Source organism: Sceloporus occidentalis, unplaced genomic scaffold, assembly GCF_023333645.1.
Source record: "Sceloporus occidentalis isolate IW3139 unplaced genomic scaffold, rSceOcc1.0.p SCAF_15, whole genome shotgun sequence".
NCBI lineage: Eukaryota > Metazoa > Chordata > Lepidosauria > Squamata > Phrynosomatidae > Sceloporus > Sceloporus occidentalis.
Genome location: NW_028316995.1, coordinates 6,515,102 through 6,536,070, shown reverse-complemented (window position 1 = coordinate 6,536,070; position 20,969 = coordinate 6,515,102). Strand labels below are relative to the sequence as shown.

Genomic DNA, 20,969 nt, shown 5'->3' with positions numbered 1-20,969 from the left:
ATATTGTCAAGAAGAGGGTCATAATATGCCCTTTTTATGATATTTAGTAGTGTTTTGTTACAATATGAAATATGGTTCTTTTTGGAGCATAATTTGTTGGCACTAAAAGTTATTATTGTTTTTTGACAATAGCAACTGAAATATATGTGAAAACATAATACAGGAGTTGTTTGTTTCTCTGGTTTAGTGGAGAGAGGTTTTCATTATCGATGCCTCCTATCGATGCCAACTTTCTGTACTGGTTTCTCTGATCAAGAGGGAGCAAGTCCAGCCAGGTGGCCTAGGAATATAGGGCCCCAGTAATATAGCATATTCATTTGCAATATTAAAACTGAGTAAAAGTGTATTTCATATGTTTCTGATAAACATCCTTTATATGCAGCCATATGTTGCCATTGTATATAGTTGCATTATTTGTGTGACATTCTGTACACAAGCACCACACTGAGCTGATAGTTTGTGGCAGTGCCGATGAAGTCCTTTAGTCAATGTACATGGTGTCTGTCTAGTATATTGGGCTAGGATAACAGAGCTAAAATATATACAGATACCAAAACATTGCATTAGTAAAAGCTAACATTATAAAATAGGCTTTACCTACTTTTTTTTTTTTTTTTTAATTTATTTCTTTAAGCATTGTTTTTATGTTTTTGTCTGGTTTTTAACCCCTTCAATCCCAGGGGTTTTTGGTACCTCAAAGCCCAGAGCAATTTTGCCATTTTTGGGGTATGTCGGTTTAGCGATGATTCTCTTTTCCTGTGAGTAGTGTACCCATGTAAACTATATATTGTTTTTTCAAGGAGAGATAGAGCTTTCGTTTGATACCATAGTTGGATGATTAGCTGAAAATTTAGAATGAGAAATTTAGTAAAAACTAGCGAAGATTAGAAAAATAAACTAATTTTTTTTTACATTTTCCCTCTGAATCCTCACAAAATTAGGTAAAGTGATGGAAAATCCCCTCCAAGTTTATCAATTCAGGTGTCCTGATTTCAGAAATACCTAATTTATATAGATTTTCCAGACTTTCCCAGCACCAGGGAGCATACTATTAGGTGTACAAGTTTGTATAAATTTTATGCCTATGGCTTAACCAGTTTGGGGGTTGTGAACATGGGCAGGAGGGTTATACTGGCTAGATGTTATGCTAGGGCAATGGGAAGTAAGGTTTTTTTTAAGAATTGTTTTTATTATCTTTGGTTTTTTTTTTATTGTTTTTATTTTTTTTTGTATTTTTTTATATATTTTTTTTTACACAGTAATGGTTAGAGGTCCTCCTAGGGACCTCCTAAACATGCCAGTGATGTCACAATGACATCACAGCTCACATTATATTTTTTTTTGTATTTATATTATTATTTTAATGATTTTTTTTAATATTTTTTAAATGGACTAATGTTTTTTTTTCCTGCTTTTCTCTTTCAGGACGGGAGGGGGAGTGAGAGACATGGTTTCTCACTCCCCTCCCCGCGATCCCCCTGCACCGATTACACTGTGATCTCTATGCAGGTCTTCACAGACCTGCATAGGGATAGCAGCATCTCTGTGCCTCATCGGAGGGCAGGATATCCCCGCAGGGGATATCCTGTCCTCCGATGACCTTCCGGGTTACGTCAGCAGTGACGCAACCTGGAAGGGAATGCCCGATCGCGCATTTGCAACTGCGCGATCGGGCAGTTTCAAATGTAACAGCTTACCGGCTTTCATGCCGGAAGCTGTTACAGGAGATCGGACAGCAGAAAGCCGGCGATGCCAGCTTCTGCTGCCAGGGGGAGTCCAGGCTGTCAAACGAAGGGCTGGACGTACCGGGACCTCCATAGGGGTTTCTTAGTAGGTGTTTTTTGGACGTCCCGGTACGTCTATAGGGGATTGAAGGGGTTAATATGAGTTTAATGCTTTGTGTCAGCTTTACACATTGATGTTAATGCTTTCTATTACATTATTGACCGTTGGTATTGTTTCTTAGGAGCGAGACATGGACAGAAAAAAGATTGAAGAACTCATGGAGGAAAACATGACTTTAGAAATGGCTCAGAAGCAAAGTATGGATGAGTCTTTACATCTTGGCTGGGAGCTGGAGCAGTTGTCTAAAACAAGTGATCTCCCAGAAAGTAAGATGCTTTTAATTTACTAATTCAATACAGATCTTAAAAACTGTTCACCAAACTAATTTGCAGTTACATAAACAGGGGTATCTCAAGCATGTAGGTACCATGTGCATGAGGTAGAGCAGAAGCCTCGCTCCCCCAATCCTAATCATGAAAAAACCCGTAAAATTTGTCTTTCGTTGGTGCACCATAAACCCTGCTGGCTGCCCTGTAAGAAATAATTTCTTTATCACGAAGTCAAGTTAAAATTGGTGGTATGCAATACAATTAGTGGCATGTTTACTAAAACTGTATATTTAAGGAAAATTCAACACTTCAGCTACCCTACTTCATCAAGCACTAGGAATGACCCTCACCAGCGAGCTTCTTTTGTAAGCAGGACTGGTTTGGTCTTAGCATTTCTTGCAGGAGCTCCTCGTGGGCCGTCCCTTCATCATAATGCATACTGAGGTCAGGTAGTTGACGTATTCAACCCACCTGCAGACTTTTAGACTGAACTTTTTCAGCATTGAACAAAGAAAAATAAACCTGCGCAGAGCAGGACATTTATATCTCCTTAGAACTCCTTGACAGTCTTGCATAATATGGTTCTATACAAGCTATTCTTACAATGCATTTCTTGGAAATTACCCCACTTCCGCTAGAATACTAAAGGCTGCTGTGGTCACTTATGTGCACCAAAATCAAATTCACCATCTTCCATATTAATGTCGATTTTTAAAAATGAAACTCGTTGGGTATTGTTCATGTGATACAGAACAGATACAGATCACAAGCAAAACATAAAATTTATAGTTTTTTGGCCAAAGGATCACACTGTCATAACATACTCCCATACTATTCTATACTCCTTTAAATTGACGTGCGATGACCTCTGTCCCGCAGCTCCCCAGAAATCTCTAGGCCATGAAGTGAACGAACTGACGTCAAGCAGGCTGCTGAAGCTGGAGATGGAAAACCAGACTTTGCTGAGTACGGTAGAAGAACTACGAAATTCAGTGGGTGCTACAGAGGGCACCAATACAAAGATCCTGAAACTGGAGAAAGAAAACCAAAGACTGAGCAAAAAGGTGAATAGTACAGAATGTAAAGCAAAGCGCATGCAAAACAAAAAACGGTACTGGAGTATTAACATAGAATATTCATTCCCTAAAATGTGTTAAAACGGTTTACCTAGGAGGTTATTGTCAATACTGAGCTTGTATTTATGTATTTTAACACTTTCCACATGCTAGGGAAATACATATATTAAAGAAAATTGAAGTATTTATGTACAGCATTGAAGTGTAACCCATTATATGAAACAGACCTCTAAGACTGCACATGTATATTGGTAAAGTGCTATTGTAATAAGGTTCAGTTGCCTTATTTTGGATGTCTCATGTATGCAGGTCAGGTAAACCACCTTATATTACATTTAACATCTGCAAGGACATCTTAAAGCTGTTCCACTTTACATTCTTTAGCATCTTAATTAAATCTTCTGAATCTGTCCTTTTTTTATTTTTATTTTTTTTATTTATTTTTTTATTTTTTCTTTAAAGGTTTAATGACACAAAAATCTAATGTCTACCTTTTTAATTTCTGGGCATTCAGTAATAGTAATGGTGATTTATATTCTGCATTTGGTTAGAAATGTGTTAAATTCTATGTATGAACAGCACCTTTACTCAATTTTAACTTTTTTTTTTTTAGCTTGAAAAAATTGATGCTGAATTAAGTCAAGAGAGGCAGAGCATTCAGAGCAGTCAAAATCTCAGCAATGACCTCATGAAGGAGAAATCTCAACTGGAAAAAACTATTGAGACCTTGCGCGAGAACTCGGAGAGACAGGTAAATAACACAAAAACGTATTCCCACAGTGCGGTATTCTTATATCTGGTTTAAATTTATATTCTGAACTTTAAAAAAAAATAAAAAAAAAAATATGAAAAATTAAATTTACATCTTTTTTGCCTACAACCCAACAGTACAAAATAAAAATAAAAAAATGTTATTAACCAGTGCAGTTAATGTTATTTCATGAATGCAATTTAATTTTCCATTTTATAACTCTTCTATTATATTAAAAGCTTTTAACCTACCATTGAATCGGTCTCCAACAGTATGAAGAGTTTTTAATGGATATATTTTCGGTAATGTGAGCGGTTCATTGACGGAGAACAGTTACTTACCCCTGTGCTTACCCTCTTCTCTGCTTTGCAGTATTTAGCATGGGCTTAGAGTTAAGAACAGAGATAGATAGATAGATAGATAGATAGATATATATATATATATATATATATATATATATATATATATATATCACACAAGTTATAGGAAGAGCTATGCGTCAAACGGACAACAATTCAATTCCCCTCTATGGATGTCATGTAATTAGGTCTAGAACTATCTCATTGCATCTAGAAAGCTTAAATTATGCCTACACTGAACAAGTTAATCTGGGTAGGCAACTGTGTTTCCGCAAGGTTTTCTTAATTTGATTTTTATGAGATTGTTTTGCATTTTTAATTGTTGGAAGCGTCCCATACATTTTCTAAAACAATATGACAGGTGGATTGTTTTTTTCCTTCTTAAAGAGAATTTTTCTTGCACTATGTGCTACTAAAACACGTTTTATGTCATTGGAGAGCAAATGAACAAAGGAGATTAACCTATTTTACATAAAAGGGAATTCTAAATTTTTATTCCGGCTTTATCTCTCGCACAGATTAAAGGGCTGGAGCAGGAGAACGAGCATTTGAATCAGACCATCTCCTCCTTGAGACAGCGTTCACAAATTGGGGCAGAGGCTCGAGTCAAAGACATCGAAAAGGAAAATAAAATCCTGCATGAGTCCATTAAAGAGACGAGCAGTAAATTGAATAAGATTGAGTTTGAAAAGAAGCAAATTAAGAAGGAACTGGAACTCTTCAAAGAGAAAAGTGAAAGAACTGAAGAACTGGAAAAGGAGTTACAGCGAGTGGAGAAAGACAATGAGCACCTGCAGAAAAAAATTACCAGTTTAAATATCATTTGTGAGAAAACGGAGTCTTTGGAGCAAGAAAATGCCGGGTTGGAAGTTGAAAATCGTAAACTGAAAAAGGCTTTGGATAGCTTAAAGAATTTGAAATATCAGATGGAATCCCTAGAGAAGGAGAACAGCCAACTCGAAGACGAGAATCTAGATTTAAGGAGGGCTATTGAATCTCTAAAAAGCACAAATATCAAAGTAGCTCAACTAGAATTGGAAAACAAAGAGCTGGAAAGCGAAAAGGAGCAGTTAAGAAAAACTATGGACCTGATGAGGGCCTCTTGCAAGAAAACGGAGCGTCTGGAGGTTAGTTATCAAGGACTGGACACTGAGAACCAAAGGCTACAGAGGGCTTTGGAAAACAGCAATAAAAAAATCCAGCAGCTCGAAAATGAGTTGCAAGAGTTAGAAACAGAAAATCAGAGCTTGCAAAGAAATCTGGAACAGCTAAAGATCTCCAGTAAGCGTCTGGAGCAGCTGGAAAAGGAGACAAAGCTCCTGGAGCAGGAGACTTCCCAGTTAGAAAGGGATAAGAAACAGCTCGAGAAGGAGAACAAGAGGTTGCGACAGCAAGTGGAGATTAAAGACATAACGCTGGAAGACAACAATGCCAGAATCTCTAATCTGGAGAGAGAGAATAAATTGCTTTCTAAGGAAGCCGTCACGTTTAAAGATTCTTGTACCAGACTCAAAGAGCTGGAGAAAGAAAATAAGGAGCTGGTGAAAAGGGCAACAATCGATAAGAAAACCCTCGTCACGTTACGAGAGGTAATGCTTTTCTATTTGCTTTGAGGTTGCTGGGGATTTCTGTCAAATCCTCTTTAACATATCATTAGCCTTAATTATTCGGTTATTGTAAGCTGAGTTTTTTTTGTTAAATATGAGAATTTTACTTTAACTTATTAGCATTAGTATATATTTCTTGTAACAATTCTAAACCACATAGTTGGTTTTTTTTCCTCCTTTTCTTTACTTGAAAGAGAAAAAAACCAAAAATATTGCTTATTGTAATCTGTGACATCGTTGCCTAGGTATATTGAGTACACATAGCGCAATATCATTTTGAGACAGGGACAGTTTATTTACCTCTTAACATGCATGTCGTAAAGGGAAATCGTGACTGGAAGGGAAGACATAGTTTGTGGCAGAAATTGAGGATAGTATATCCTGTTTAAAATAAGGTTTTTTTAAGGAAGGAAGCAAAGGACGCAACTGTTGTCGGTTTTAATTCTCTATCGTAACACAGCTGTCTGACCTGGCATTTGGTTTAATGCGTTGGTACCAATATGTGTCTTCTGCTTTAGAACGGGTGTCACGTTTCTTCTCAAATGTTGCTGAACTCCAGACACAGCATTTGGCAGAAGATATATAAGTGGATCTATACAAGAACACGATTTTTATGTTGTATTCTAAGGTTCAAGTTTTAAGGGTATCTTTACAAACTAAAAGAGGTTGGAAAAATGTAGGAGTGTATCCACTTCAGTCCTTCACTTATCCCTTTTCCTGCCATTAATCAAATATACTAAAAATCTAATTTTGCCTCAAATGCAAAAACGTGGATGCCAAAATGGCCGGAAAATTCCATTTCTTTACCGTTTTTGTAGTTCATGTACTCATCTCTCAAAGTATGGCGGTGTTCTCTGAAAACCCCTTTTCATTACCAGAACTGGTGGCAGAAGACAACTACTCTAAGGCTGCTTGCTACAGTAGTAACCGATGTTTTATAAAATGTTAAAAAATAAACACATTTTCTTATTGGGGGGTTTGTTTTATTAATAGTGAAAAATTCATTGGGTGGGTATATTTTTCTGTAAGTTTGGTGTCTGTGTATATAGTAGCCTTTCTGAAAAAAGAATATATATATGCGTCCTTATTTCGGATTCCCTAGGTAAACCGTAACATGCTTTAATTTGTCATTTAAATCTAGCCACAGCATGGCTTCCCAGCGGAAAATATGTGTCCAATGGCGATGTTTTAAAAAAAAAACAACAAAAAAAAAACCTGTTTTTTAACCAATTCTAGCATTTAATATCAGTGAAGCTCAAACTTCTGCAAGTGTGGTTTTTGTTTTTATTGTTTGAAGCAGCTGTCTTGGGTGAACTCTTCAGAAGGATCTTTTGTGCTTCATATTATTTTTATCACTTGCACGAGTCGCTCATTCTTGATGATTTCGGTTAGAATCCAAAATTTTTGTATATGTGTGTGTATATGTGTGTGTGTGTGTGTGTGTGTATATGTGTGTGTGTGTGTGTGTATATATATATATATATATATATATATATGTGTGTGTGTGTGTGTGTGTGTGTATATATATATATGTAGATATAGATATATATATAGATATATATATATATATAGATATAATGTGTGTGTGTGTACATATATTTAACAATAGGTTTTACATTTTTAAAACTTATTGTTAAACAAGTGTTACCTTTTAGTTATTTATGCAGGAATCTTTTTTGGAATTGTGCCATTCTCGCCTCATTCTAGTCGCTGGTTGGGTTGGTGTGTACTGCCGGTATGTTTTACGTGCTTCGGTCTTAGTGTTGCCGGCTGTTTAGAGGTGATGGAACCGTTTATTATCAGTATAATGAGCGACCTCCATACTTTAACTTGCAGGATTTGGTAAACGAGAAGCTAAAAACCCAACAGACTAATAATGATCTTGAAAAACTGTCTCACGAACTGGAGAAAATCGGGCTGAACAAAGAACGCCTTTTACATGATGAACAGACTACTGATGACAGGTAAGAGTAACCTGTAACGTGGAGCTATTCAATGTTTAAATCTGTGACATTTGGTGATCTGGATCTCGTCTACGTTTAATGACTTGGCTATAATGTACTATATACAGAGAAAGGCTTCCTTTGCTCCAGCCCGATGGTTAAATGTATATAAAAGCTCAAATTCGGGTGACTCAACAGGAACAGGACTGTAAATGTCCAATAACTGGGTTGGAATAAAAAATGAGTTTTATTTAGAATGCTCAGTTGATGAGAGATCATAATTTTAGCATGACTTGTAAACTTTTTGTATAAATTAGCCTTTATATACCGTATTGGCTCGGATATAGGCCGCACTTTTTTCCCCCACTTTAAGTCTTTAAAGTGGGGGTGCGGCCTATATTCGGGGTCTAGCGCCCGACGCCCGGGACATGCAGTCCCGGGTGCCGGGCAGGCAGCGGGGTTAGGATACAGATCCCCCGCAGCGGACCTGCATCCTACTCCCCGATACGCTGAGACAGCCTCCCCTGCCAGCACTTTCCACGGGGGGGGGGTGCCGGCACGGGAGGTTGTCTAAGCGCATCGTGCGGTTGTCTAACCGCACGATGCGTTTTACCTCTGGCCCCCCGCCTGACTTACCGGAGCAGACTCCCGGGTGTCTTGCGGGGCCGGCGGGGGACATCTACGCAATACGCGTATACAACTTCCGGTGCCGGCACATCCGGCACCGGAAGTTGTATACGCGTATTGCGTAGATGTCCCCCGCCGGCCTCGCAAGACACCCGGGAGTCAGCTCCGGTAAGTCGGGGGGCAGAGGAGGACAGTGGCAGCATATCTCGGGGAGGGAGGAGGACAGTGGCAGCATATCTCGGGGAGGGAGGAGGACAGTGGCAGCATATCTCGGGGGGGGGGGACAGTGGTAGCATATCTCGGGGAGGGAGGACAGTGACAGCATATCTCGGGGGGGGGCAGAGTGGCAGCATGTTTTTTTGGTGCTTTTTTAAAGAAAAAAACTTTTTCTTTAAAAAAGCACCAAACTTTTAGGGTGCGGCCTATATACGGGGGCGGCCTATATCCGAGCCAATACGGTAATATCATTTTCTATGTTTTTATAACAACTTTAATAAAACGCATTTACATGAAACAGAATAGTTTGCAATATTCGCATTGTGTAACTTTTCAATCCTTTTGTAGCTTACAAAATGTAAGACTTCACAGTGAAAGCAGTTTATCTTTGACTTATTTAACCGACCAAAGGAATTGCGGTAGAAAATATGTATTTTAATTTGTCATGTGCTAGAGTACTGGCCGGACGTGATTCACCTGTATACTGCTCAGTTTTTAATTAATATTTACTCTATTGGTAATAATTTATACTTGAGTTAAATATGCCAGAAGTGAGCAGAGCCCAGAGTTTTGTTATCTTTACAGCAACTATGGGTTCATGCTGTGGTTAATGCGCCATGGATACATTGATTGGTTACTTTATATGGTACAAAATAATAGTATTATAAGTTGGGGAATGCTCTCAGGTGGTTACTAAACCTATGTTTTCGTGTTCTGTTAACCAGCAGATACAAGCTTTTGGAGTCCAGATTGGAATCGACTCTCAAGAAGTCTCTGGAAATCAAAGAAGAAAAAATTGCTTCACTTGAAGCTCGATTAGAAGAGTCAACAAATTTCAATCAACAACTTCGCCAAGAGTTAAAAACCGTAGGTTAACTCTGCTCAAAAAAAAAAAAAACTGTTGCCATTGCTGTCTCCACCTTGTAGGGCTTATTCACTAAACTGTGAGTTAGAGCCCTTTTATCTCACCAACGTAACCTGTTGATGGACCAGCGGTGGTGAGGGCTTCTACTTTATTTTGAGTGAACTCTTCAATGAACTCCCCAGTGTATAGCTCTGTTTGTTCTCTCTATATATAAAACTGTTCATATTGTTTATGATTATTAGAATACTTAAAAGGTGAAACAAGACTTTTCTGAATTTTGATTCATTCATTTTGGGAAATAAACACTTTTTTGAATATTTTCCATTTTGACGTTCCCAGAGTTGATGTGTAGTCTTCATCTGTCCATAGGATCCTTTCGTTCTAATTACTTTAAGAAAAAATCATGTGTAATTGTTATTTTTACCTTTTTTATCCATAGGTGAAAAAAAACTATGAAGCGCTTAAGCAAAGACAGGAAGAGGAAAGGTTGGTTCAAACTTCGCCGCCGAGGCCGGGTGAGGACAATATGCCTGTGAGCAAATGGGAGAGGGAGAGCCAGGAGACCACCAGGGAACTGCTGAAAATCAAGGATCGCTTAATAGAAATCGAGAGAAATGTAAGCAGGTTTTATATTGAACCTCAAAGGTTATAGGGGGGGTGGGGGGGCTTCGCCATAGAGCACTGGGTGCCAAGACGCATATAGAGGCCGTTACTGGTAGCATCACCTACTACAAGGCAATTGCCCCTTTTGTCTGTTTTGCTCATGATGAACCCATTTGATAGTCTATTCTCTGCCTACTTATCTGGGAGCTGACGACGTTCCAATTGTAGTTTTATTACCGCTGATTATTTACGGGAGCTGCTTCACTTATTCTGAATTTGAGATTATAATACGTAAATGCAGCATTAAAAGCATTCTAATACCTCCTTATTGTTCCTGTAAAATTGTCTCATTTATAATTAAAAGGCATTCCTAGGTTGTTGCCACATAAACTGGAAAAAAGGTTCTTAAAAGGTTCTAATGTGATTAAACCATCAGAGAAATAAAATATAAAATGCCAGGTCTGCTAAGGTTTGTTTACTTGACATACTAGACAGCAATCAAATTATTATTACTGTGGTTCTGCCACTGTTTGATTTCTTTTTTTTTTTTTTCCGTTTTGTGGCACGTCCCCCACTCGCTTCTCTTATGCTATTAATTAATATCTGTTCTGTCTCATGAGGGTAACCTGTTCTCTCTCTTCCCGTAAAGAATGCTACCTTGCAGGCGGAGAAGCAGGCACTAAAAACGCAACTAAAGCAACTGGAATCCCAAAATGACAATTTGCAAGCGCAAATCCTGACCCTTCAAAAGCAAACTATTTCCTTACAGGAGCAAAATACAACGTTGCAGACCCAAAATGCCAAACTCCAGGTAAATTAACTTCCTAGTGCTGGACTTGTGAACATTTATTGTTAGATCACTGTCAGGTCAGCACTTTGTTTCCTAACGCTAATAGATGTCTTTTATGTGCAGGTTGAAAATTCTACGCTGAATTCACAAAGCACGTCGCTCATGAACCAGAATTCCCAGCTCCTTATCCAGCAGTCTAGCTTAGAAAATGAAAACGAATCCCTCGTAAAAGAGAGAGAGGAGCTGAAATCCATGTATGATTCGCTAGTTAAAGACCACGAGAAACTGGCGCAAGTCCATGAGAGCCAAGCGGCGGAGTACGAGTCTCTGATCTCGAAGCACGGCAGTCTCAAGTCTGCACACAAAAATCTGGAGGTGGAACACAAAGATCTGGAGGACAGGTACTTCTTTCTCTCAGCAGATATTATAATGTTTGCAAACATTAAACCATTTGCAGTTTGACATGATGCAGACGGTTTTCATTGAGATCACGGTCCTGGGATAAGTAATGAGAAGCTGTCTTAACATAGAGGTGCAAACACAATGGAGTCCATTCACTGAAGGACAAGTTGCAGTAGAGTCTTGACTTCACTATACATTATTATTATTTCTGCAGGGAGAGCTTGTCTAGCCCTGTATAACTGTATAATTAAATTGGCAAGATTTCTACTGTCTCCTTAAGCATTAAATTATGCATTTTACAGGGCCAGCAAGGTTCTTCATACTGGAGAAACCTCCCAGTGTTGGCTCTTCATAATGAATAGTGAGGGTGATACAAATAGACAGAAATATACAATGAACGATGAAGCAGGAGATACGCATGGACACACACATGCTCATGTGACACAGTTGGATATCCGTCGCAAAAGGATTCCTTACGGCTTGAAAAATAATGGCGATATTGTCAAAAAGTGACTGTCTTGGATAAGATTCCTTACCCTGCCAGCCTAAAATTATTTTCATTAAATTCACCAAAATAACTTAACTTTTTCCACACTTCATGATGTAATGTGCCGCCATGAAAATAGTGGGCATTACACCCTTTATAAAGCAGCTTAAATGTCATGTAAAGGTTCCCGCTGTGAGGCACTGTGCTGCACCTGAGGCATTGCATCGATTTTGGCACGTAGTTTTAGTTTTCTTGTAAAATAGTGTGTGTTGGTAGGGATTATGCTGTAGGGTGGCGCTTATTGATTCTATTCTTGTTTACCATCCTCTGTGACATTTAATATTTCCACACATCAGCAGAACACAAGCTGGTTTCTGAATAACATGCTCCTTTTTGCATGATGCAAGCCACCTTGTTTGATTCTGTATTATTTTCCGAAATGAGAGACTCTGCGTGATCGGACGCGATGCTAGCGTTCAGTATACAATCGCTATGTCAGAGTTCATTACCTCGCCGTTTAAAGACTCCTGTGTCTGTGCAAGTCAACATAACTCTAGAAAATGAGTGCTTTCGATGGTGTAATTTCATTTCCTGCGCCGTTCTCTGAGTCGGGGCCAAAAACAGCATTATTAGTAGTTAGCTGGAAACAAGGATAATAATCAGAACAAAACCTCTGTTATTCTATTTTCCATCTGACCTGATCACGAAGGTTCCAGAGCCGTGGGGGTATTGAAATAGCACTTACAGAGGGTTCAAATAGGATTATAACATGCATCTAAATGTAAGATTAAAGAATTACTGGGGGTTTTTTTTTCGTTTTTTTCTTTTCCAGATATAACCAGCTACTGAAACAAAAGGTACAACTGGAAGAGCTGGAAAAAGCACTTAAACTGGAGCAGGGGAAAATGCTACAGGAAAATAAAGAGCATGAAAGGCTGTCGTCGGATTATCAGAGGCTAACTGAGGAGCATGAGAGGTATATACTTTATTCTTTATTTTTAGAAATGTTAGATGCTTCTAGGCATACTGGCATTAATGTAGTGTTCATACATGGAAATATACATATTTTTATATATATATTTATTTTTTTTTGTCCACGTCATGGTAGAGTTGAGTATCGAACAAGCGACGAGTGTCAGTTGGTATCTCTGGTTGTTGCAGCTTTGCTTTGAAAAGAAACTATTAGCTAGGGATGGATAGACCGATGTGTCCTTACGCTTGCTACTTGTGCCAGTGCAGTAAGTTATCTGATAGTGTGCACCACGCTGGTTGTTTTCATGCTGATGTGGGTTAGGACAGCACCAGCTAGGCTTCAGCACAAGATGTGATTTCATTTTATTAGTAGCGATTATTCAAAGAGCTGGTGTTCCCTTTCTCGTGTAGTATACTGCTTGATATACAATTGTTTTTGTGGAGAAAGTCTGTATACTCCATTTATTAGCTTCAATGCCAATGCATTCTCTTCAAGTGTCAGGATTTAAGTGGTCGGAGGACCCATACGTGCCATTGGCACGCTAGGTTTCTTATACAAAGGTAAAAGCTCTACTCTGATCCTAATGCATTTACGGTATTATCCATCATTTCTTTTTTTCCCCTTGTAGAGTTGCTAGATGTTACCTAATCTTAGAACTAGTAATAATTGTATTATTTATATCAGACAGAAGAGTTTATATAAATGGCATTTTCCTTATATAAAGAATTGTTGTTGAAGGAAGCCATGTTTCTGTCTCTCGTGAAAATCCTTCTTCCTTATCGGGGGTAAAGTCACTGCTGCGGATTATCTTGAGTAGGACAAAACGACTCTCCGCAGGGAATCGGCAATTTTAAATGTGGTGTTGCACCTCTCGTAAACACGGCTACATATCATTTTAATTAAACCGTGCTCCCGCCATTGTTAGGCTTGCTGAGAGTTCATGCTGCATTTGGCGAACAAGAAGAACCTTTTTCAAGAAAATTCATGCCTCTCTAATTTAGCCTTGTGTGAAGAATCTGAGCTCTTTTATCTTTCCCAGCAGGGCTCTCAGATTAACATTTCCACAGTCGGTCGGAGCCCATCATCTGTAACCAGAGAACACACCTAACATAAAATTAATTTGGGGAAAATAGCTTAAGATGGGCAGGAAAGATGGGCTGAATGTTTTGTTTTTTTTCTGTGAATAAATTCTATGTTCCTTCTTCAGCTTTGAACATTAGAAGTGCCATCTTGCTCACAATAATTTATGGGTAACGTCGGATATACATTGTGGCTTGCATATAAATGATCTTAATCATGTTCTTGTAACTGTATTAATCCAATGAGGGGATCTACAGTCGGACAGTCCAGATGGGACAATGACTGTGACCTTTTAGACTTCTTTTGGAATTAACGGTCCTCTCTGTATTACATCGTTCTCTAATATTCCAAGTACCAGCACACAATGGCTTCGGACAAGCCTTATCTAGAACGCGGTAGGGGGTCTATCCCACCTTGAATGGATTTGTATATCTTTGTTGAATTAGTGTCAATTTATACATTGTATCATGACATAAGTTTGAGGGCAGTTGTCTCATTTGTTATGGATGATAAAACATCTTTGCATTTCCTTCCAAACACCACCAGGCTTAATCATACATACCGACAGCTGTTGCGGGAGAATGAAAGTCTACAAAGTGATCATAAAAATGTGAAAAGCCTGGTAAACAGTGGAAAACTGGAGCAGACCCGACTAGAAGCGGAGTTCTCCAAGCTGAAGGAACAATATCAACAACTGGATATCGCATCCACTAAACTAAATAACCAGTGTGAGGTGAGAATACTTTCCCATTTTTAATTCAGCCTGAGAGTGTTGATCTGATGGAATATGAAAAAGAAATGGCGGTGCTTCTGACCCTGCTGAAAAAAGGACTAAAAGGTGGATAATACCCATCTGAGCAAAAGTTGAGCCGTTAGTTAAAGTCAATAAATTTCATTAGGCCAACATAGAAGAAGAGGAGATGAAACTGTATTGCGTGGTTGACTCTCCATGGCAAGGCAGGGGTTTGATTATAACAAATGGCCGCTTTTAGATTCCGTATTTTCTCTTCTGGTATGTAGACTTCACATTTTTTATATGTTCTTTAATAGATTTTTACTTACCTCATACTTTCTAATGTGGTTCTGGAGGCTATGCTTTTGGGTTTAATTTGAGTTGACTATTTTCGCAGCTTTTAAGCCAGTTGAAGGGAAACCTGGAGGAAGAAAACCGGCATCTATTGGATCAGATACAGACGCTGATGTTGCAAAACAGAACGTTACTGGAGCAAAATATGGAGAGCAAGGATCTTTTCCAAGTTGAACAAAGGCAGTACATGTAGGTAGCAGTAATGCGAGATGAAGTTCCGTCATAGGTCACCTACTACTGTTACACTAAGGGGATTTATTCATTAAATGGCGAGTCAGGGCTGAACTGCCTGAGGTAGTTACTTTAAGATAAACGTAGCACGGTTGGCCCTTCGTAATGTGTGAGTCTAATGCAACTTCCAGAAATCCAGGAGGGCTTAATTGATGATAATCCATCTTAATTGATAACATAATATTCTTAGTATATCATCGCCGACAGTGGAGGAGGGCGCAAGGCTGAAGGTTCACAATTTGAAATACCATTGCAAGCATTATTTGTGTTGTGAAGATTCTGAAGTCTTTTGGTAAGACCCAAATGTACGCAGAACATTTCATGTGTTGTGTTATGTTTTAGTGATAAGCTGAATGAGCTAAGGAGACAGAAGGAAAAATTGGAAGAGAAGATCATGGATCAGTACAAGTTCTATGAACCATCTCCCCCAAGAAGGTAAATGAGATTGAGTTTAAATAGATCATTTCACGCCCATGTGCTGTATTGTGGGTACATGATTGCTTTATGGACTGAAGTGAGGTTTTTGGGGTTTAGGAATAGGAAGCTGTTACAGGCCTGAGTGAGTGAATGAAGTTTGCAGGCTTGCTTCATTGTGGCTCTTGTCGGGAATGATAAGTAATTCACACATTTAGGCATGGTTTTAATGAAAATGTCTGTTTTAAGAAGAGGAAACTGGATAACTTTGAAAATGAGAAAGCTTATCAAGTCTAAGAAGGATGGTAACAGAGAACGCCAGAGATCGCTCACACACGCGCCTTCCCGTTCGGAGTCCAGTGAGGGTTTCCTGCAGCTTCCTCTACAGGACAGCCAGGATAGCTCCTCCATAGGCTCCAATTCTCTTGAAGATGGACATTCTCTGGGTGCCAAGAAAAGCAGCAGTGAGTACTATTCATTCTCAGATCATAACTAGTTATTACTTGGCAGCGTACTCTACATCTCGCCCCCGCCCAACTTGTAGCCCCCTTGCTGTTGTTGAACAATAGCTCTCCTGACACTCAGTACTGTAAATTATTATGTAAACTCCAGACATGCCCTTAAATCCTTTGTTTCACTCTCTGCTTGATGTTAATTGAGATCGTTAGTTCAGTAATTTTTTTCCTAAAAATAGAACGTTGTTACATTGCTCTTCTCTTATTGTGTGTGTGATCAGTACCATTGTTGTCTCTGCAAGTATGTTCTGGTTTGGATAGTCTTGCTTGGTCTCTACCAATAGTGTTCAATGCTCTTCATCTAAGGTTACAGTGCTTGGTTCGAGTGCAGGCCATCATCAGAAAGAGTCTCTTTATAAATGTTTTATTTACTAGGATCAGCAGCATTTCTAAAGTGATTCCAATCAATGGGCCACTCGTTGCCCATGATAAATTATTTGTATAGAATATTATAGTGATATTGTTTGTATGCCCTACTCCATGACACCATGTAACAAGTTGGGTAGTGACCCTTGGTTCCCAGGGATTCTCTTCTTGATGTCTTCAACCTCCATACATGCCTGCACATAAGTTTGAGGTGTCAATCATTTGAACTGTTACATCTGTCTTCAAGCAGAATTGTTATGGATCTGCTTACAATATTTTGGATGTTGAGATGAAAATATTGTAATCAGAAGCATTTTATTGATTATTATATTCACTGAAACAGTTTGTAAATGTAATTATTCTGAATCCACATACTGTTGGATAAATGTTTGTGAATATGTATGTGGTGGACATCTCCATTATAACAAACCCTTTACATTCTCATCGGTGCCTACATTTTTCTTCTTGGAATCCAGCAGACATATTATTTTCTAGAATGTCACATATGGATGTCATATGTGTTTGTTTTATAACATGGTTCTGGTCTGTAATGTCATTAGTTTTCCACCGTGTTTAATATTGTAAATTATATCTGGCTGATAATAGATTAGGTCTGATGTAAAAAAAAAGTTATAGGATCGGGTTCAGACGCCAAAAAACTTGGCGTCTAGGAAATTGACTCATGGAAACATAAATCCCTTGTTAATTCGTGAGAATTAATCTACATCCTAATGAAGAATTTGTTTAACCCTTTAAATGCCAGGGGCAATTATATATTGCACTCAATAGCTTTAAGGCATTTTGTACCATTTGTTGACCAAAGTATATTATCACCCTCTGTAAATTAGACAGATGTCGGTTATTGTGGCACCATTCACAGTTTGTGCAGCCTATGGATGATGAGATGTATAGTCCAAAAATGTTCCTACCTTAGATTCAGCGGTCTTGTACGCGCAGTATGTTGTACGGCCTCCCCACACAGAATTCCAACTATGTCAAGTTATAGAAACGCTGCTTATACATTTCCTATAATATCCAGCTGCGGTCAGTGCTAAATAGAACATTAAACTCGTGTAGATGATTTATGAAAACATTACATCGCATTAAGCATGCGTTTCCGGGATGTAGTTTCAGATGGTTTTATTAAAGGATTATTGCACATAAGGTCTTCATTCACTTACATTCTAGGTGTAATGATGCACATTCCTTTTGCATTAACAGGGTTAAGATGCTTGTCTGTTAATTTTGAGCATTCATTAGCTAACAGGTAGAAATAAAATCCGCCTGGCTAATAAAAATCCAATGTTTTTAGCAGCATCCCAAGGATGCGTTAAACATACATGTCATATGTGGGTTGAGGCAGAAATTGGATGATTAGCGCTAGCAGATCACTCACTACAGAAGCCCGCTCGCTCTGACCAGTCTCCACCATTACACCTAACAAATACACACACACACACACACACACACACACACACGAGTGTGTTTAACGTTTTAAATGTCAAGTGAATATACAACTTGCAGCACTACCCAGCATGATTTCTTCACTCGGTTTACCTCAACATGACTGGTTACTTGCCCAATGGTCATGACACCTGGGAATTCCTAGGCCATAGTACCGCACAGCAGGGTTCCACCGCTTGGCTGATGTAAAACGGATGCTTTTAAGTTTCCGAAACGTTATGTTAATGTGACAGAATCTACTGACGAGGGCAGCTCATACCGTGCCACTTAATTGGGCGCATTCCCTATGAGAATCTGTGTGGTTAGAGGCATAGCGAGGGATGGTCTATAATAAGAGGTTTTATGTGACTTTGTGACCTATTGATAGCTATTAATGCAACTTTGTAAGCCATATAAAGTACCGTATGAGTATTTTGTTTCATTCACACAATTTTATTTTGTAAACACACTTTCTGATGTTTCTATATACATTGTGACATTTAGGGTCTAACAACATGGTGATACATCAGGTGTGAAAAGAGGGAAAGGGGAATTGTGGTCCGAGGAGGGACTGACCCTCATAAACAGACACACATAGGAGGTAATGCAATAGGCAGGTAAAGTGATTGATGTAACCAGCATTTCTATGCAGTGCTCTGCTTTCTGCGGGCAACATTAATGGTAAATATAGAGGCCTGAACAAAGCTTCAACATGCGGATTGTTAATATTGATTAGAAATGATATTGATGCACATGGCAGTATGGAAAGGAGACCGGTACTGTCGTATAGAGTCATAACCTGCTCAGACTGCGGCTGTTCTCATCTTTACATGTGAGCAACATTTGGTACTCCAGCATATGTTAAATTCTCCCTGCTGTGATTTGGTGAAGGATGATGTGAGCTGTCAAACTGTTGCTGAAGTATCTCAGGTTGCTTCCCCCTGGTCCAGATGCCTCTCTGAAATCCCCGGGCCTCCTAATGTCAACATTTGTGGATCATTGTGTGATGTCCCTGGTTTTCACATGTTCCCCATTTTGTTTGTCTTCACATCACAATTTGTATCTATGTCCCAATGTATATGTCCATATGATTCTTCCAAAAAGGACTCCTGGAAAAACAAACCGGGTGGGAAGAACAAAACGGCAGCATGGTTGCTGTTTAGTAATTTAGTAGAAAAAAGTTAAGTTGTCCGGGTTGTGGAGGTAGTAAATTCCATTGTATGCCGTGTTAACCACCTTCTGTAGAATTGCCTTTCAATAATTACTGGTCATACTGCTGACTTACTAGGTCTAAGCAGGGTGTCTGGAGGACTTCATCCACGCTGTCCACATTTAATAATGCAACGTGTCATTCGACCTGATCATTGACAAGCTCAAAAGCAGCCAAAAACCACCGCTGTCCTCCTGCTAACATCATGATGCGAATGACCATTCACTTAATAGTCAACCTAACCATTGAGACACAAACTAGAGCAAAATCTCAACTGGTGAAACGTGATGGTTTATACAGGAATCTCCCTGGGGCAGAAAATACCACTCTTTGTAAATTTTGACTGTAGGCAAACATTTTCTGGCCAGCTCTACTACTGTGTGCAATGTTTCTTATAATCACAAACAATGGGTAGTAGCGTACCTATAATTCATTGATTGCTGCCATTGTTTTCATGACACAGCACCACAGTCATAGTGATAAATTATACAGCTGCCCCGGCATTTCAGAAGAAGAGATGAATCCATACAGCTTATTGTTGGTTATACGGCAAATCCGTCTGCCAGTTCAGATATGGTGTTAATGCAGAGTAGATGATTAATTGTATAGCTCATTATATTTTATATAGGGCACATACAAATATAATTTTAATAAATAAATCTTCACGAAGCATCTTGTTTTAGCTGTTATTTTATTCCAAGTGTTTTGTGTTCTTTGTGATAATCCCGTTCCATGTCACACGGGAGTCAGCCTGTCTTGTTTAGCAGAGCATGCGTAGCTGAAATTCAGAGTTCAGACACACTCATTTCTGTCTTTTGTTTCAGCATTTAACTTCTTCCATGTGTTCTCTTCCCTTTTTTTTCCCCATTTTCTTTTTTTTTTTTCGTTTGGTTTTTTTCCTTTCCCATGCTGTGACATAAGTGGTTGCACTGAAAAGACTGCCCTTTATGAGGAACAGACCGAAGGATAAAGACAAAATGAAGGCTCTCTTCCGCCGCTCCGTGTGTAAGACATTAAAATAGTTCAGCTCGTCTCAACTAGCTGCACCGGCGTTCATTACTAATATCCCTCTGAGCTCCCCTCCCGCTCTTCTGTTTCTCCTTCTATGCAATAGGCAGGTCTTTAAGGGATGCGCTTCCTCATTGTAATGGGGGAGGGGTGCACAACCTGGACCCCTCCAGTTTTGGTTGGCCAAACGCCCATCTCGACCACCTCCGACACTCCTGCTGTCGGGTCTCCAGCCTTCGTTTAGCTTCACCAACTCATTAGTAACTAATGTAAAGTAGATCCTTGTAACTGGCGCCATCCCCATGACCGTTGGTGACTGGAGTTATGCTCGAGAGACGGAGGTTGTCGGCCCATGTTTTTTTTGTTGTTTTTTGCGTTAAATGTCTATAAGGTAACTGCTGTTCTTGCAATGGTGTTAGTGGCATAATTTGTGTTTAGAAGTTCCAGTGTGTGCAACACACCGTTTTTTCTTGCCGTAACCTGCACTGGCCATGGACCCCCCCAATCATTGCTGATAAGAAACTATCCAGTACCAAAGAGGCCGACGGCGCGCCTGGGAAAGGTGCCTCACTCTCCTCTTTGGTAGGGGAAGGCTTACCGTATTTTGCCAGCTTCACCCTGCTGTGTCATTTGATCATTTCTAAGCGACATAACTTGTTGGCAAGCTATGCTGCTCACCGGTGCTTACAGTAGCATGGCCGAACTCCCCCAATAAAAAGCTTCAGATAAGGAGTGGAAGTGCCACCTGTGCTGTGCAAAGTCATGTGTGGCAGAGATCACCCATATTCATCATCCTCAATAG

At 39.2% G+C, this 20,969-nt stretch overlaps 1 protein-coding gene across 1 annotated transcript in view; it reads left to right on the top strand.

The window, feature by feature from the left end:
- LOC149303191 (girdin-like) overlaps positions 1–20,969 on the top strand; it is a 60,884-nt gene that overhangs the window by 32,811 nt on the left and 7,104 nt on the right. Inside the window, exons 12-26 of the mRNA XM_089481365.1 lie at positions 1,967–2,111; positions 2,994–3,178; positions 3,804–3,941; positions 4,819–5,889; positions 7,744–7,871; positions 9,419–9,560; positions 9,998–10,174; positions 10,811–10,972; positions 11,075–11,352; positions 12,673–12,816; positions 14,440–14,626; positions 15,024–15,169; positions 15,554–15,646; positions 15,875–16,089; positions 20,081–20,164. Coding sequence (XP_089337491.1) covers positions 1,967–2,111; positions 2,994–3,178; positions 3,804–3,941; positions 4,819–5,889; positions 7,744–7,871; positions 9,419–9,560; positions 9,998–10,174; positions 10,811–10,972; positions 11,075–11,352; positions 12,673–12,816; positions 14,440–14,626; positions 15,024–15,169; positions 15,554–15,646; positions 15,875–16,089; positions 20,081–20,164 — 3,295 coding nt within the window. The remainder of the gene's footprint in view (positions 1–1,966; positions 2,112–2,993; positions 3,179–3,803; positions 3,942–4,818; positions 5,890–7,743; positions 7,872–9,418; positions 9,561–9,997; positions 10,175–10,810; positions 10,973–11,074; positions 11,353–12,672; positions 12,817–14,439; positions 14,627–15,023; positions 15,170–15,553; positions 15,647–15,874; positions 16,090–20,080; positions 20,165–20,969) is intronic.